The sequence below is a fragment of the Lissotriton helveticus genome, chromosome 2_2, assembly GCF_964261635.1.
Source record: "Lissotriton helveticus chromosome 2_2, aLisHel1.1, whole genome shotgun sequence".
Classification (NCBI taxonomy): domain Eukaryota; kingdom Metazoa; phylum Chordata; class Amphibia; order Caudata; family Salamandridae; genus Lissotriton; species Lissotriton helveticus.
Genome location: NC_136060.1, coordinates 16,444,870 through 16,463,063, shown reverse-complemented (window position 1 = coordinate 16,463,063; position 18,194 = coordinate 16,444,870). Strand labels below are relative to the sequence as shown.

Here is an 18,194-nt window from a genome sequence, read left to right as displayed (position 1 = left end):
CCAAACTCTAAAACACTACAGCTGTGGGACACATTACATGCATCTCCAAATATTGTCCCCGAGTAATTTGCCACTTTATGGGGCAAAATGCTGTGTCGAAACCCAACTCTAAAATAATAGATGCCAGGGGGCGAATTAAATGGGCTACACTGTCCAGACAAAAGAGTGAGTGCACAGTTCAGCCAGGGCAACATCATTTTAAGAGGCAACAGTAAACAAACATCCTTATTAGTCGACAGCTATCACACTTTGCACTGTTATTCAGCAGCAGTGTGCCCTCTATTGCCACCACACTCCCAGTTTCGGTAAAGCTGTATTTACCTACAGTCAGCTCCTTAAGAAGTCAGCGTGTAATTGTGCATAATTATACCACTTGTTCAACAAAGAACTGACAAGTCTCTCCTACCAGGCAGCGCAAGCTTTCTTTTAGGCAAAAAGATCAGTTGACATCTTATAGTTAAGGCTCCCTGTTTTCCGTTTTTACCGATTTTTACAGATAAATACAGACAGAAAATTCATTTTCTTGTCTGTATTTATTTTTAAATGTGGATAAAAACTGAATTTGAGTTGCTTTTGAGCAATTCTAAATGCTGTCTGCCATGACTGACAGGCCAATAGATGTGTGGATTGGTTGCATATTTTCATATAAGTGCACTGATTTATCTTCTGCGGTTGTCCACAGCACTGAAACCTAGCTGACATTCAAGCATGAGTGCATATTTATCGGTTAAATAATTGTGGAAATATACTAATTTCAGCTTAATTTTTCCACAAAATAAATATGGACAAATACAGATAAAATTAGCAAAAAATAAACATGGATAAATACCGACGGAAATGGCAAAAAAATATATACTATAAAACCGGGAGCCCTACTTCGTATACGTATAGCCCGCCCACTAATTACCATTGGATGGCTGCATTGTCACTCTCGCTGGCTTTACCTCGTGACCTTTCTTGTGCGTGTCCCTCCCCTGGAGCATTGCTGCATTATTTGTGTCTTCCTTCTCCTCAATTTTCAAGTACAACGTTTTGCTTTTTGGTTAAGCACTCCAAAAGAATGCATGGGTTTCCAGCTGTCACTGTTGTTTACTTCTCTTGCCTCCTCTGTCACTTTATTTTATTCTTCTTTAAGCATTCTGCACGGCTATGTGGGCAGTTGTACAGCATCACTGAAACCATTGGCAAAGTAAATCAGTCCAAACGAGAGACCTGCTGGCTTTGCCAATACTTGTTTTAAATTCTATCCTTAGCGCTCCAGGAAATAACGCAGAAAACTTCCGGATCCTACTGAGAATTCGTTTTATAACTGTCTTCAAGTTCACAAGCTCACTGGGCCACATCCAAAATGTCTGGCATGAAGTTGGTCTGGCGGCTTTCGATGCAGCAGCACCCATTTTCCAGTAACTCAGCAATCTAAGTAACGTTGGCAAGAGGTAGAGATACTCTGTGCCTGTTCGCTTGGAGAGCCAGCAGTGCTTTTGCTCTTAATGCATTGCGCACGTATATATTTGAGCTGCGCAACATAAATTATTATCCTTTGCATAAAATTCTCAATTTATCATTGCGGTCTCCCAGTTGCCCTAACAAAAGAATCACGTAAAACAGTGCACCAATGATCAGCTTTCCAACCTCATGGAACTCTGTACCCAGAGGTACAATATTAGACATAGTTACACAATTATGAGTAAATACTGTCTACAGTTAGTGCCACAGAGGCACCAGAAGAGGCCATGGTAGGGTATAGAATCATTTTTACTCTCTTATAACGTTCATGAATGGCAATGATTCTGACAATGCACAGGATACAAAGGTAGACAGTTTGTTTTCCTAAAGTTTTTTTATGATATATACTACTCAGTGGCTTAGCAATGGGGGGGGGCACACATTCACTGCCACCATTCACTTACAACTGCACACAAACTCACAGTCATCCATTCACACACAATCACTCAAACACATCCATTCTTAAGTGCACAAACATACACCCACCATTCACAAGCAAAAACACGAGCACATACCAATTCACTGTGTGCACTCATGCACAGACACACATACATTTATACATAAACACATACACGTAAAATTCAAAAAGCACTTATCAGGCTGCAGCGTTGACATCGGGTGATGGGAGGGATCAGCATAAAGCAAAGGCCTTGGTGGTTGCTGGAGTCCTCAGGGAAGGAAGGGATTGACTGAGTATCCTAACATCTCCTCTCATTGGCCGAGCTTTTCATGGGTCAGCCAATGAGAGGAGCACCTTCCCTAACTCAACCACCACAGAGTGGAATGAGGTCAGTGAGAGTTGCTGAACTCATCGCACACAGAGTCTTTGAAAGTTAGTACTAGGCATGTCAAGGCTTAAACCTGAAGCACTCAAGTCTGATTCAATCAGTGACACTCCCCGCTCATCATGAGGGGGACGACCTCAGTGTGCTTTGCTGAGCTGATGAGGTCACGCCATCAGGACTGTGAAATCCTTAGCCCGGCAAGGCTTGCTCAGGCGGTCAGGCCCCTGTGCATTAGCTCGTTTTGTAGCACCTGGCTGCCTGACCCAAACACAATGAGTATCTATCTGTCAGGCTGACCTTTGCGCAACCAAATAGACTCATCGTGCTTGCAAAAGGGAGGGAGGCGGGCCACTCAGCCCTTAACCGCAGGTCTCGCTTGCATTTTCAAACCTTATTTGTATCATTAGATAGCTATGCTCTATTCACATCGAGAAGCAGCCTTTGGGAGGACAATACTTTAGCACAATAATGGTACCTTCAACTCTTGTCAGTAACACTACATTTAAGAACATATTTCAAATCAAAAGGCTTTAGAGGGAATTTCAATTGTGTGAAAGAAGCCTGGTATCTCTTGACATATTCTGTTTTTTCATAAAATCACAGCATGTTAAAATGAATACTGTTTTATTATATATCTGCTACTATTCAGATGTTATGCATGCAGCATTCCTTACCGTTCTGAACATCCAGTACATGATGTTTATCCAACGTCCAACCACCCATGTTGGAGGCGTCCAGTTCATAGCCTTGCAAAACGGCTGTTCTCTTTTCCCACAATGTCAAGTCCAGGCAAGATTCGTATTCATAACCAACAGATACTGAAATGAAAATGTTTTAGTTCAACCCAGAGGGCGAAGCCAGAGTTACACATTTCACTAAGACAGCTTAATAGTCACACTGTAAATAGACATGCCAATTATGAGTAGAAATTGAAGTTATCAAGGCTTCTGTCTTTAGGTTATTCAACATTTTTGTTATTATGAACTAGCCTCATTGTAAATGCAGCATCTTGCAGTATTACAGCAAAAAAATCAATCAAGAAATTGTTTACACAAGAAATCCTACTTAAAATAGAGATATGACTAATGCATTGTAAAGAGAAGGTGGGCAGCATGCAGAGATATCACAAATAAGCATGTGATCAAACCGGTTCAGAGGTGGCTAGTGGACAGAGACCGAGAATTGCCCAGTGGCAATTTGGTTGCATTTCAAGATGTACCAATGGCCTACGTCAGGGTTCCAACTGACTTGGACACCATAAAATCATCAACATATTGAGTAATGTTATTGGCAGTCTCAAAGGAAAGTCTAAGGATTACGCCGGTGTGGCGTTGAAATACGTTCTAAAAGAAAGCCTATCCCGGCAGCATATAGGTGCAAAGCTAGGCTTTGTTGTACCCAGTGGTTAAGTCAATGTGTTCATTAACCTTCGGGTGATCTCAATTGTGTAACACATGCAAAGTCAAGTGAGCCCTTAAGTTAAGGTGCTGTGACCAGCTGGCAGCTTGCTTCACCAAAAGTTATTGTTGTAATTAGGTTTCACCGAGGCTAATAGTCACAAATGCTCTCAAACATAAGTAGGCCAACCACTGTGTATTAGTCTAATATCTGGAATGTAGAATTTAAGTGCATGCCAAGAAATCTGTAGATACTGGTGAACTGAAGGTTACAACACATGCTGTTACCATGGGCTGGAGAGGCACTACCTACATGCGGTTAAGTACAACACCTACAGTGTCACACGTACAGTACGAGTGACATAAAATAATAACACTCTATTTCATCTGGAAGATTGCACGTGTCTAGCAGGTTATCACTCTGGTTGGATTAGTTGTTGTCATTCGTTTCATGTCATCATATTTTGGACAACTCAAGCTAATGTTCTTCCCTGTACCGATTTTGGACTTTAGTTGTATAAATCATGAATATTATTTACTGTACGTATCTACAACATTAGAACACCGACATATTCATTAGTAAGTTTTCATGCTAAAGAGACTTTAATCCAAAATGTACGGCCCGCTGGAAAATAAGTCTTAATTTATATTTAGCTTTATTTTTCATGCAATATTTCCAGTTGCCTCAGGAAGATACATATATTTAACCTACCAACAGCTTCAGACAGCCCGTAGACCTTCTGGTTATAGGCATCCGTCTTATCCCATATGAAAGTGTAGGACAAACTGGGCGATGCAGGAAACCATTTTTGGAAAAGTCTCCCTACTACTGCAACCATAAGGTGAACTTTCATTAGGTTGAATGGAATAACCGCATGCGTCATGGTGATCTTGAGAACAGACTTGTATCCTGCTGCCCTAGAGCTTAGGTAGGAGAGTTTCAAGTCAGTTCCAGGGATGGTTGTCTCTTCATGAAGCACCTACAAGCAAATTCACAGTGAAAACATTAAGACGACATTCTACAGCAAAAACATTCTATAAAGAACCCCAATTATTTATTATACATAATAAGACACCAATTGTATGGTCTCAAATTTGTTTGGCAATACCAAGTTTCCCACAAGTCCTGCATCTCCTAACATGTGCTCCAGACATTGGTAACATGTTAAACAGTGATCTGATGAAGATTACTTTGACATAATTACTCAAGGCCTGCATACATCAACCTCAAGACAGGCTGATGTGTTTTTGCACATCATAGTGTAGCACACCAACTGGAAGGAAACAGGTGGCAACACATTTGTAATACATGGTTTGTATAAAGATGCACTGGCAAGTTCACAGTAAGTACACCTGTTTTGACAATCTCTTTCCTTCACAGCAAATAGTGAAGGACAAAGGTTAGGCACAGTGCAGGGTGGAACCACTGGAAGGGTTGGGAAGCCAGGACAATGGAAGATGAGGACAGGATAGACTTAAGTTCAAGAAAGGCAGGACATGCGCTCTTTGGGGGTGAGGGTTAGAAAAGGGCACATGAAGTGACAGGGGTAAAAGGAAACACAGGGAGGAGGGTGGGAGCTGGACAGTGACAAAAGGAGTTGGGTGGCAGAGCCAAACAAAACGCTAGTGGATGCCAACATAGGCGTGAGATCAGTATGTGTAGAAATGGAGGCAACAGTGGTGTTCTCCAGTGGAAATCATATTAAAAAAATCCATGGTGGGATCAGGGTGCAACACGATTCACAAGTTCTCCTATGGTGACAAGTAATAAACAAGACAAGCGCGGAAGAGAAGAGTGCAATCTGCCACTTCAAACTGGCAATATTAGACCTGTAAATCCTAATAAAATACAACAGTCATAAGACACAGGAGAAGAGAGGTCTACTTTGAGGGGAGGCAGGGCAGAATGATGAAAAATGCAATAAAACAAACTACTGATGAGTGATAGAAGGTGTGCTTAACTTGGCTCTCTCACTTGGAGACCCTGGGAGTTCCATGGAAATGTTACATTGACCTTGGAAGTTTCGCCTTTTGAGTACAACGGGGCTCTGTGCCAATAGATAAATAAGGTCTCTGCAGGCGGTGGAGGTGTTGACTAAAGATTCACAGACTGCCAGGGAGGCAATACAGACCGGCTGAGAAGCACCTGGCCCTGTCACGGAGGGGATGGTGTTGAACACGAATCCACCAGCTTTAGTACTTTGCAATTTACTAATGTCCCTGCAGCCATGATCTATTCGTTGGAAGGCAAAATATTTTAGCTACACAGGCAAAGTACAACAAAAATGGGAGTACACACGCAGTTAATGTGTTCAGTTCACACCTTTTAACAACAGCGCACCAACTGACTGTCAAGTGCAGCTCTAGGCATTACTTTATCACTGCCATGCCACAAATCCTTCAGCAAAATTATACATTGTGAAACCAAGTTCTGCAACACAACAAAACCTGCAATTGTATCACAAACTTTAGAATCTTTCAAAGAAAGAATCACAGAAGGGCCGACCCATAGGACAGCTCGAACCTTCCTTTTCCGTGGTGTCCAAGACAAGATATGTTTTTTTAATTATTCCTACTAAGCAAAGAAATTCTATTCCCTTTATTCCCGTCTGTGTTGTTTAAGTTCCCTCTCTGATCCTGACTACTTTTCTGCTCTGTGTCTACTTTCTTCATTGTTTAACAGCAGCACATTTGTTCCCACCAGCACGCAGGGTCATCGAGCTTCCTCCAAAGCCACCGTGGAGATGGCAAACAAGTGGGCCTTGCGTGCCCTCTGACTGAGGATGTCACTCGCCTTTGCGCAAAGATGCCGTCCCGCGACTTATCCGGTCTCTAGGAATCAGGAGGTCACGTTAAAGCTCTGGCCTGCCTCGCTCGTCAGTGCGCTGTAGCTGCCAGGATCCCAATGGGTCAGCCTCGGTTGTTCCTTTCTGGAATGATTAGCGTTATTCTCCGAGGATAAACAACTCGCCCGAGGTAAGTCTCTGACAACTAACTGTTTATATCTCAAATGAATTTGAGGCTAAATTCATTCTGATTGGTGTTTTTCCGCCAGTCGAGCTTGAATGACTACCAGCGCTGTACCGCTTACAATGATGCCCTAACATTTGTGGTGGACTTTCAGTTCTAATATAAAAGGTTATATAAAGGCACTCAGAGGCTGCAAGGTAGATGAGCAGAGCAGGGATACAAAATGGCTTTCCTCGCAGAGGGAAAAGCCAGAACCATTCTGATCCCCAGTTCAGTCATTGCTGTTTTTCAGAAGATGTTTTGCTTGGCTTTTGGACAGAGTGGATTTCTGTCTTCGAAGGACTGGGCTCAATCAACAAAAAAGCAATCACCCTAATTTGCCCTGAAGAGTTCAATTCCAGATTAGAATTTAGAATGACACAATGCAGCTATACATCAGCCCTTGGAGCTACCAAGTGCTCTCGACTTGGAAACGCTAACCTGAAAGCAATCGCAAAGCAAAATAATTGAAGATATTGCTTCTGTTGGAAATAGGTTCTGTTTTACATGACCTGCAGTAACACAACGCAACAAAACAATACTTTTAGTATGCCATGCCGGACCGCTGTGAAAAGACCAGGGCTCCCTGAAACTAGGTGAGTACAAGTACCGAAGCCGTCTAGCTCAGAATGATTTACTTTTATGTTATTCCTTATACAGTGCTGCCATTGTGAATTTGAATTTTATTTAGTGCATTTTATCCTTTGGTTTATTCTCATTTTATTACAGCTGTACACAGCAGCGTAGCCCACACTCCATACTTTGAGTGCTAGTATTATTCAATAGTTTTCTGACCAGTAGCCTTTTTCGTTTACTTTCTCTAATCTTGAGGCTGATGGAGGAGCCGGAGGGCCCAACCTATCAGAACAAAGTGATTAAAGCTTTAAAAACCAATGATAATGCTTCGCGTTCCTCAACATATTCCTTGTGGTAAGCACAAGACCACAAGGAATGCTGTGGCAAAGCTGGGGCTTCAGTGATGGGTATTCAGTATGAGGGGAAGGTATTAACAGATATACCAAATCTTATCCCAGGACTACTGTGGCCCATCTGCATGGTCATTTCATGTAGTGAAAAATGACCACCTATCATTCTATACGAATATCTCGCCATTCTCCATTAGGTTTTAATTTTTCTATAATTGAATGTGAATTTTTTATTGGAATATTGATGTCCAGAATGTAAATTAGGAACAAAAATCACTCCCTTTGCGTTTCTTTTCGTCTGACAGCTATTGCAACCCCCATTTTGAAGAAGGGAGCTGTAGGTCTTCCATTTCTTCCGTTCTTTATTTTGAATAGTTACAGAGCTAGTCCCCTTCATCCCCAAACAATTCACATGTAGCTCTAAGCTAAGAGCGAGGCCTGCTGGATTCTTGCACTGCAAGCAGTAAAACATCCCTAAGCACAGTGCAGATTGTCTGGCCAAACATCACTCTGCAAAATGACTGTGTATTTTACAAATCGATGGCACTGTTGTGCTGTCCTCACTCAGACATTTTAGCTCCTAGCGGTTCAGGACACTCAGGGAGGTAATACTGTTTTAAGAACATTGACAGAAAAAAAACACATTTTATGAACACAGCCAAACTAATTAAATGACTTGGCAGCTGTCAATAATAAATTATTTGCTTCACAATATCAAACTACAAAACAGAGAAAAGAACTTCACCAAAATGGAAATGATCAACCAATTGTAGACCAAAAATGACTTAAAACCAAAAACCAAGCATTGATTCCTTATGACTACATGACTAGAAAAGGCAGCAGAGATTTCTTTTCACATAGGACGCTAATCTAAACATAAGGGGAAGTCAGACATGTTTCAGCTATCGAACATGTGTGTGTGTGTGTGTGGGGGGGGGGTGTGTGTGTGTGTGTGTGTGTGTATATCAGAGGATAGTTTCAGAAAATGTGTAATGAACCATCACTGCGACAGGTAATTCATACTAATTTATTAGTAGCTATTATCAGTAGACTTTTGTGGCTGACCAGCCTCAGTTGCGGTTGTAAACTGATTTCTAAAGTTTCTAATTTTTTAATTAATACATACTAGTTATTGTTAATGTTTAATTATTTTATCTATTCCAGAAAAGTGGGTGTCGGGAAAGAATACAGACTTATGGTCGTACCTGCGTCTCCGGTATGATTGGGCTGTCGTCAGGAGAGGACCTGAAGAAGGTCGATAAAGGTGATGATACAATGACAGGGTTTGGTCTCACAAAGCCACTGAGGTCACAACTCGGGATATCATTCTCTTCCTTCTTCATCACCAGAGTATCCATTACATAGAACACATTCCAGGGAATCCATACAGTGTGGTATTGTGTCAGGAAGGGTGCCCGTTCAAAGACCAGAGTTAGTGATGCTCCACCATTTGACACCAGGTCAAACCTGAGAAAACAAAAAATAGATTATGTAAGTTAAACTCTGACAGTGACAAACAGCTGCATCAGCACACACCAGGAGGTCAACATCTTGATGTATTTAGCTCTCGGTTATGAGAGTTACCCTATTATAAGACTCAACGAACTGCGCTATGAATTGGGTTTTGGAATGCATGAAACTGCATTAACATTCTGCACTTTAATAGCAGTGCTGACAGACCAGCTCAACAATCAACACAAAATTAGCAATGACTACATCCATGAATGAAGTTACACCATCATCCACCACAGAGTGCTGCCACTGGGGATGCCATTGTGCATGTATTCATTAACTAAAGGAAAAGTGAAAAGTGTTATTCTTTAATGCATCTTAGCTAAATATACCCACATTTCTCACCGCCAATGAGGATTGAGGCCTGTACTTTTAGCGGAGGCATCACAGGCTTTTTTTGAGCAATGGACCAAATAAGCAAAAAACAAAGCCCACGTGTCAGCAAAAGCACTCAAGTGTGATTTGAAATTGTAATGTGCCATTACTTTAACAGGCATTGAAAAATATTTTCTGTATTAACAATATATTGTATTTTTGTGTGATGAATCCAGAAGGGAATACATGCACCTGCTTTCCTTTATATCACTACAGCCTGTTTTTCACATCATTCCCACCTTTTAGAAACAAAATATAAAGCTAGCTTTTTGCATCTCCCCTACCTGCATTCCATAAATAGCTGCGAAGAAGCCCTTTTCCCTTGTGGTTCGCTGTGTGCTCCTACTTTCTTTAACATTAGAGGCTGGGTTGGTTCTAACACGGTACCCTCTTGTAAAAAATCTGCCAATAAAGTGGTCACCTAGTCAATGATCCCTGCTAACCTGCTCTGGATAGGTTTAAAAGTGAATGGGATATGACTAAATCTGACAGAATGAAAACAAAAACAGAACTGATCCATTCAAGCTCTTCCCACGTTCAGGAAAAGTCTACGTTTCTGTCTCCTCAATCCCACTTTCATCTGTAGCATCTTGGAAGATATTGCAACAATTCGAATAGGACCTAAAATCTTCAGAGATGGTAGCTAGTAGAGCAGGCAAAGATCAATAAAAAAGGAAAGGACCCAGAAGGCTTATTTCAGAGCCTAAGAACCTCAAAAACACACTTTGTTTACTTCCAACACTACACCCCAAATGTCTACTAGTTTCAGTTTCCTTGAGCCAAGAATTACAAACATATGATCTGCCATTTAGGACAGGCACGAAGAACTATTTTACTGGACTAATTGGCATGATTGGACACTCGCTTAGCTGATTACCTCAACAACGTGTGTGCAGCATGTCAACAGAGCCATGCATGGTGGCATGCAACGTCTGCATGAACCCCTTCACCTTATATCTCTGAATTGCGGAATGCATCGGTCTACATGACCATGAAAAATGCAACAATATCAATCCGGGAGAAACCATTGACAACCTTTACAAAGTTGCCATATTATCTACCTCATTCTAATATCTCATGTTAAAGTTAAATCACGTAAGGAGGGGTGACAGAAAAACTTCAAAACTTCAGTGATAAGCACAACATTCACCGCAAAATTAACAATCAGGGTCCAGACAACCCTCACCTCACCCAGGTGTACAGAATCTGTTTAGGCTCCATATAGGGACCTCTTTTAATAGATGGTTGCAGACCAGGCGTTAGTGGTAATGCTGCTTGGATAGGTGAAAAAAGTAAGATACAACCAAACACAAACGGTCTGGTAAAACTGGTCATGGTCTAGCCCCTACTCTTAACCAGATGTAGCAGGGTAGGATTAACACTACAAACACCCACACGATACTTGACACTGTGGTGTCCTCCTAAGCTCTTTTCTCTTGCTGCTACCATTCAGTATATCCCTGTGGTAATCCGACTACAGTACAACTCCAAGCATCACAATAAGAGTGAATACTGCTGGAGAAACATCTACCTCTCATTCAGAGGGTCCTAGATGGGTAAGAATTCGATAACAAAGTCCATAAAGAACGCTGCACTGCCATTCAACTGGTCGTCAGATCCAGGAGCAGTCCCAATATGTCTCACAGCCACCTAGCACAAAACTCACACAGACTATGATTTCAAACTATTAGCATAGAGAAATTCAAGGTAATGCAAACTGCTTTTTGCCACACCTCTCTCATTAATGAGCACAGAGTCACTGTACATAGCTGTTATGCCACTTAGATTTTTATCATATTTATAAAAACAAAGCTTTTATAGGATTCATCACAGGAAATGTATCCTATCTATGAAAATAAGGATAGAATCATTACAGGCATTCTACTTAATGATCATTTAGATTCAAAGAGTTTGAGTTTCAAAAAGTTCTAATCCGTGGGAGACAGCATTATCAATCAAATTTAAATGGGAATAATGATAAGGAATCCATAATTACAACAACTGCACATTGGCAACAAATACTGAGACAGTGCTTTATTTGTACCGGTGTTTTCTGCGCTCGGCACCTATTTGTCAACACTCTTAATGCAAATCCACCACATAGAGGCGTTGTGTAGGTACATTTTCAGCAAAGTTCAATAGTGGACCATTTAACTTTTTTTTAAATATCTTTAAAAATTATAAAACTCGGACTAATTTAAACAGAAGTTTAAAATTACACGTGTTGCACCAAATGCAGTGGACCCATGTGAAATATCTTTGGTCCTGGCACATAATTTTTGGGAAATTAAGCACTGCTTTGAGATAAGACAAATAAAGGATTTAGTAAAGGTTCACATAGCTTTAAAAGACAAAAACTATCAGTGTCTCTTAAAAACAGCCAATGCGTGTTGAGCATTCAATGATAGTCTTTTACTACACATTAGATATGGGGAAGCTCGAAGTCCTGTAGCAATATAGCAGAGGTAAGTTTCATAGAGACATAACATACCGTGTATTTGTAAAGAACACATTTCCCAAAAGGATATCTTGGAACTGAATAATAGATATTTATTACTACCCAACTCAATGGTACTCATTTTATCAACCTCAGAAGGTTGAAAGGCTATGTGGACGTGCTGGAATTTGAACCTGTGACCATGTGGTCAAACACAGGCCCCTACAGTGGACGCATTAGTCCACTAAGACACCAGACCCGGCCTTTGAGAGACAGCCCCGATGGCATTCAAATCATTTGCATTGTGGTATTCCCCATACAATTGATAATGTTTACAGCCTCTAAAGAAACTGTCGTACAATGTCAGACTACATACTTCATGGAGGTTGAACACAATCACCAACATTGAAACAACTAATGAAAATCTACTCTTTGCTCTCATGGTGCTACTGGACACAAAAGCAAGGAAAGATTATGTCATACCAGAGTTTAGTGGGCTGCCATATGGTTGTGTCACCTCCAGGGAGCATCTACAGTGAATTCCATTTGCGTAACATAGGAGTATTGTTGGTGATAAAATGAGCTCTATTTGTCTACTTTATTATGGAACCTGGTGGGAAGTAGTACATTTCTGCGATCCCTCTTTGTCAGAGGATGAAATGTCAACAGTAGTTAACATTGTGCTGCTTTTGTCGAACATTATTTTTTGTACTAAGATCGTGGAATGGGGTTGTGAGAAATCTGTAGTAGATTGGTTACTAGAATTTGCAAAAGGATGCAAGAATTCAAATATGTGTGTGTAGGGAATTCACCTTTTCTGTGTGGTCACCCCAGATAGTTTGCCTTTTGCTGGATGATATATTTTTACTGAATTTAGAACTCTGTACACTATACCCTTGCTACCCAATAGTGTAGTGCCTGTGCTTCCCCTTTAAACAAGGTTGAATTGGCATTTCCTAATTGGTATAGTTAACATGCCAGAAGTCACTTGTATATGGTACAAAATGTACTCAGGCCCTGGAAGTTAAATGCCACTTGTGGACTGCAACACCTATTGTGCCATCCACTGCAGTGGCAGTGCAAACATGGCTTCATGCCTCCCATTATAGCCTGATTGTAGCAGTGTGAACCTGCAATTTACCCTGTCAAATAAATCTTAATAGCTCAAATCTTCTGGTTCAATATTAACAAGTCACCCTATATGTGCGCCTTGTATCTAACGAGGCAGGTAGAATAGTAGTTAAAAGTAGGTCATGTAGTATTTTAATGTTAACATATCCTTACAGGCACTAGTATCCAAAAGCTTTTTCCACTGTGGCAGGCCAAACTCTTCTATGTAGAAAGTCACAGTGCAGATTAAAATACTATTACGATATCTCGTGAATGGGTCCTGCTAGAAAAAGAATCAAACAAATATTTGTAATAGTTATCAAAAGGCCAATTCAATGGTAAAGTTTTATTTTTAATAAATATTAAGGAAAATGCACTTTAAAAAAGGCTCCTTTTCACTGCCTGAAGTTCTTGGAGAGTAATTTGCATTGTCTCTCCAGTTTCTCCCAGCCAGTACACCCTGACTGCAAAAAATTAGCTGCGTTCTCAGATTGATGGGGGCGGAGATGATTGTAATAATGCGCTTCCCGCTGATGTGTTTTGACAGTGCAACTGCAGACACATTTCTACTAATGAGCGATGAGGGAACAGTTCTGATATTTGCTGAGAGTCCTTACTTAGATCTCAGATGGTAAGTCTTTCTCAGTCTTTCTCAGTTAATCTGCCAGGCGTTATTGCTCCTAGACAGAGATGGCTGCACATGTGATGAACATTTTTTTTATTTGAATGCTACAACTTGCTAAGTTGAATTCGGAGCAAGCATTTAATAATGCACACATGACAGAAAGATTTGAAAACATGTCCAAGCCACTTTCTAATACCGCTGCCCTGTAACAAAGGGGCAACTGATTGGTTTGAAGCAGGCAACCTGCAGTCACTCAAATTGCATCCAACTGCAAAAAATCACAAGCTAAAAAAGGGGCCAATCCTGACATCACACGTATTTTGCACGATATGTGTGTATGTTTATGAATGTGTGCAATGTAGTAACGCAAAATCAACAAGAAGTGAACAGTCATGCAGATCACAGTTTCTACAATATTAATTTAGTCAGCTTCTTGTTTTTTATTAAAGAGCTATGTACTTCGTTACAAACTACAGATGTCATTGATGGCACAAAGTGAACGGCACACATACTTACATTCCATCCTGACGTGTGATTGTGTAACCATAGTCTGGATAGTGCAAAAATGAGACATTCACGCCAATGAGTGGCGTCCCGTCGGCAGTAAGTACTTGGCCCCTTATAACTGATGCCAGACTGTAAAAGAAGTGGGAGGAGAGGACAGAGACTACACATTAGACTAGGGATGTGCTGTAAAATCCATTATGTATGTGATTAACAGAAAAGATTACAACAAAACTGACAATCATTATCCAGCAAACTAGACTCTCTAGACTCCCACGCCACCGCCCGTTTGTAATGGAGCATTATCTGCATTTTAAGTGCTGCCTAGCATAGCTTCAATCTTAATACCATGCAGTCTGCACAACTGGAGCCTTGAAATAACAACATATTTGAAGTTTATATTCTATCACACAGAAAAGTACGCTTTTAAGCAGATTTTGAGAAGAGTAGATCCACAAAGATCAATAGGTCAACATTTGAATGACCTTCAAGAAAAAACTGCACAGAGATTCTTTTTAAAATAATTGGATTTATGTCATTCACAGCAGGTGCAACAGTTCAAGCGCACATCAGTGTGCTTTGCACAACATCCACAGAGATTTGGAAATGCTGGTTTATTGGGTCATTTCCACCATCCACGTAGCTTCCTTATTATGAAAGTTACTAACATGCATTATGAGACAGCCTTAGCTTGTAAAGCTCACTTGAAAATGTCCTTTCAGTATCCATTAAATTGGTGGTCCTCTAACTGTGATGACTTGAACCCAGTATTTACAGAAGTGATTTAATCCAGTCTGCATTCTGTTACTAAACAAACTTTGCCAGGTCAAATACATTGTTCCCTACTATTTGTTGATTGGATGTGCAGAATGGAGTATCTGAAAAAAGGCACAGCAGTGATTCAAAAGTTTTTGCTTTGCTGGCCACCAGCAAACCCTAGCAATTACAACCCTAGTGATGTAATGGTACGGTCACCTCTTATTGAAAGGGTTGTCACCGGGGATGGTGTGAGTGCTGTCTGGTCCCGTCAGGAAACTGATGCGGTCATAAAATGACCTGGCTGCCTGCAGGGAGGGCGACTGCTGGCTTTGGCTGATGATGTCTTGTGGGTCGGGGAGGCCGCGGCAATAGGGCTGGTTCTGGCAGGCGCTCTGCAGGCAGCAATCTGGATCCATGCAGTCGATTAATCCATCTGCGAGAAAAGGAAAGTGCAATCAAGTGTGTGAGTTCACAGTAGACAAGAAAGTCCCTACCCCTTAAAACAAGTGACCGTTAGTGGGTCCTCGCTTTTTGGTAAACGAAACGATCAACTCCCATTCTTGATCCCTCAAATATCCGGTAATTCATTCACTCTAATGTATTTCAGCAGAAAATTTAAGAGGGCCAAACATTTGAACAGCAGAGAATTTTCATTGCAAAACTAACAGATTGAGAATTCTGCTTTGGAACATAATTGACGCTGAGATGTAAACAGATTCTCACAAATGTTAAAAAATACCCTGTACATTTGTAGGAATGACCGAGAGGTACCTAAGGGGTAAGCATGTACTTTTCTCAGGAATATAAAATGTGCACAAAATATACATGAACGGTCCATCTGTCCAACTGCACCTGTTGTCATCACAATGCTGGGTAGCGCTGGCCTGTTGGCAGAGTGAACAGATGCATCCATTGCAGAGACCTGTGTTTGACCACATGGTCACGAGACCACTCAGAATTGCGCTGGGTCGTATTTACGTAGCACCAAGAATCCCACTGGGGTGAAAGTCAGCGTTATAAGTCAGTAACCTATCACGGATGCCAGGAGCCCTCGGGCAAGCAATTTAAAACGGCACCTTTGACTGCTGTGTGTGTGTGTGTGTGTGTGTGTGTGTGGGAGGGGGGGTCATAAAATACAGCGTTTATCTGGGTCCAATGGCCCATCGCGGTTCTGTGCCCCGGTGGCACTGCACCTGCTGCACCTACGGCCGTTACAAATACAGGTTATATGGGGCGACTCCATAGTAGCCTTTTAAATACATTTAGAACCCAGCCTCTGCCTACTGCGATTTATATTAAACTGTAGTTTCACTTTCTGCGGTTCATTCTGGATGCTTGCTTAACCGTGAACTCTGGAGACAGCAGAGGTTTTAACGTTATACAGACTAACACTCACAGCCTGTTGGCGTACCCTCATACAAAGCACGAGCAGAGACACAGAAACGCCCACGCGTTATGACAGTCCATGACAGCCCATGCACAAAAGTTACAGCCTGGATTTATTTAGACGAGGCCACGTGCTGTGTGCGTCATTTCCAGAGCATCCTCCCACTTATAAAAAGATCGCACCGCCGCGTGCAAGTTCCGTGAATCACAATGGAGCCTGCCAACCCGCACACCGATTCCAAGCAACTCCCTTCCATGGCTGGCATTTCCAAACTATTCACAGCTGACCTGCATCGTTCTGTTCGGCCTTCGGTGGGCGCCTGCGCCTGGCACGCCAAGAGCCGAAAGAAGGCTCTGCAACTGCAGATGTGTTTTAAACCATTTAAGTCCCCCTCGGGCACGGCCAAGGTGTCAGAGGCAAATGCTCATACTTAGCCATCCATCTTTGTTAGTTTATAAAAAGAAAGCGCACATCTGGCATGCAGTCTTCGGGTCATAAAGCGGCATGAGACGCGCACCTTCTGAACTCATCAGCGGGGCGCGCATTGTTACAATCCTCTGCGCGCCCATCAATCTGAGAGCGCGGCTCATTTTCCGCAGCCAGGGTGCAGGGCACACTGTTTGTTAGGTTTCCATGGAGTTTATCAGCGACTTGCCCATGCGAGTGACGGATGGTTATGATCCTGGCACCCCGCAACTCCGGAAAGCATTTTTCATTTTTTGTCTGCATTTCAGCGCCCAGTGCTATTTAGTGCAGCTAATCTGGAGCAGTGAGTGCCAAAAACACGGCCGCTCAGTGGAAGCGCGTCAGCAGCGGCTTGGCGCACGTGCGTGCACGTGGACGCTCAGTGGCGCCCTCCTCCTCTGCACAAACACTGGCCGTGACTTCCACTTGGACGAGCCTTGCAGTCGCGCTTTAGAACAAAGCGAACAGCAGGAGGGGCTGTTCTTTTATTTTTATGTTATACTGTTTGTTGTCTAGAGTTACTGCTTCATGCTGTGGGGGCGCTGGAAAGACACTTTCCACGGAGCAAAAAAGGAGACGCAGATTGATTTTCCATCAGCGTGTAATTGTGCACTACGCCGAAAACTGAGCAAACTGTGCCAGGAAGTGTATGGCTGCCGATTGGCTAAGTAAGGCAGCCAAAAGATTTTTGTCCCAGGTTTAGCGCCGTCTTTTGCACATATAAAGCCAGGTCATGAATGGTCTATGCCAATAAACAGCAGAGGGTCGCTGAAATCTCAATTGGGAGAAAGAGAGCAGGGGAGAAGCACGATCTAAATGACCAAATCTTCCTCCTATGACTATAATCTTATGGGAGATTCTTCCACAAGATGTTTATAGTTGTCCCGCAGATTTTAGACCGTTACGACATTTATTTATTCATATTTTATTAGTATCAAAACAACATTCAAATCACAAATACATACATTTAAAAATTATTTAATGTCTCGGATCAGTGCTGTCAATACATAGGCAGAGGCCCATATTAAAGCAATAGGGTAACACGAGGAACAGTACATATAAAAAAAACAACATTCACATAAAAATGACTCAAAATAGAAAAAAAACACAGAATACAGAGATACAATAAATTGAAGATACTCATGAAACTAAACAAAACAAACGCCAAGGCGTCAATTTATTGTATCTCTGTATTCTGTGTTGTTTTTTTCTATTTTGAGTCATTGTTATGTATATATTGTTTTTTATATGTACTGTTTCTCATTTTATCCTATTGCTTTAATATGGGCCTCTGCCTATGTATTGACAGCACTGATCCGAGACATAAAATAATTTTTAAATGTATGTATTTGTGATTTGAATGTTGTTTTGATACTAATAAAATATGAATAAATAAA

At 41.5% G+C, this 18,194-nt stretch overlaps 1 protein-coding gene across 2 annotated transcripts in view; it reads right to left on the bottom strand.

The window, feature by feature from the left end:
• The window catches only part of TENM3 (teneurin transmembrane protein 3), a 1,441,545-nt gene that overhangs the window by 78,912 nt on the left and 1,344,439 nt on the right, over positions 1-18,194 (bottom strand). For both annotated transcript variants that reach the window (XM_078677989.1, XM_078677990.1), the window contains exons 17-21: positions 15,162-15,378; positions 14,199-14,318; positions 8,829-9,090; positions 4,401-4,668; positions 2,966-3,109 (exon numbers count right to left, since the gene is read on the bottom strand). In XM_078677989.1, coding sequence (XP_078534115.1) covers positions 2,966-3,109; positions 4,401-4,668; positions 8,829-9,090; positions 14,199-14,318; positions 15,162-15,378 — 1,011 coding nt within the window. The remainder of the gene's footprint in view (positions 1-2,965; positions 3,110-4,400; positions 4,669-8,828; positions 9,091-14,198; positions 14,319-15,161; positions 15,379-18,194) is intronic.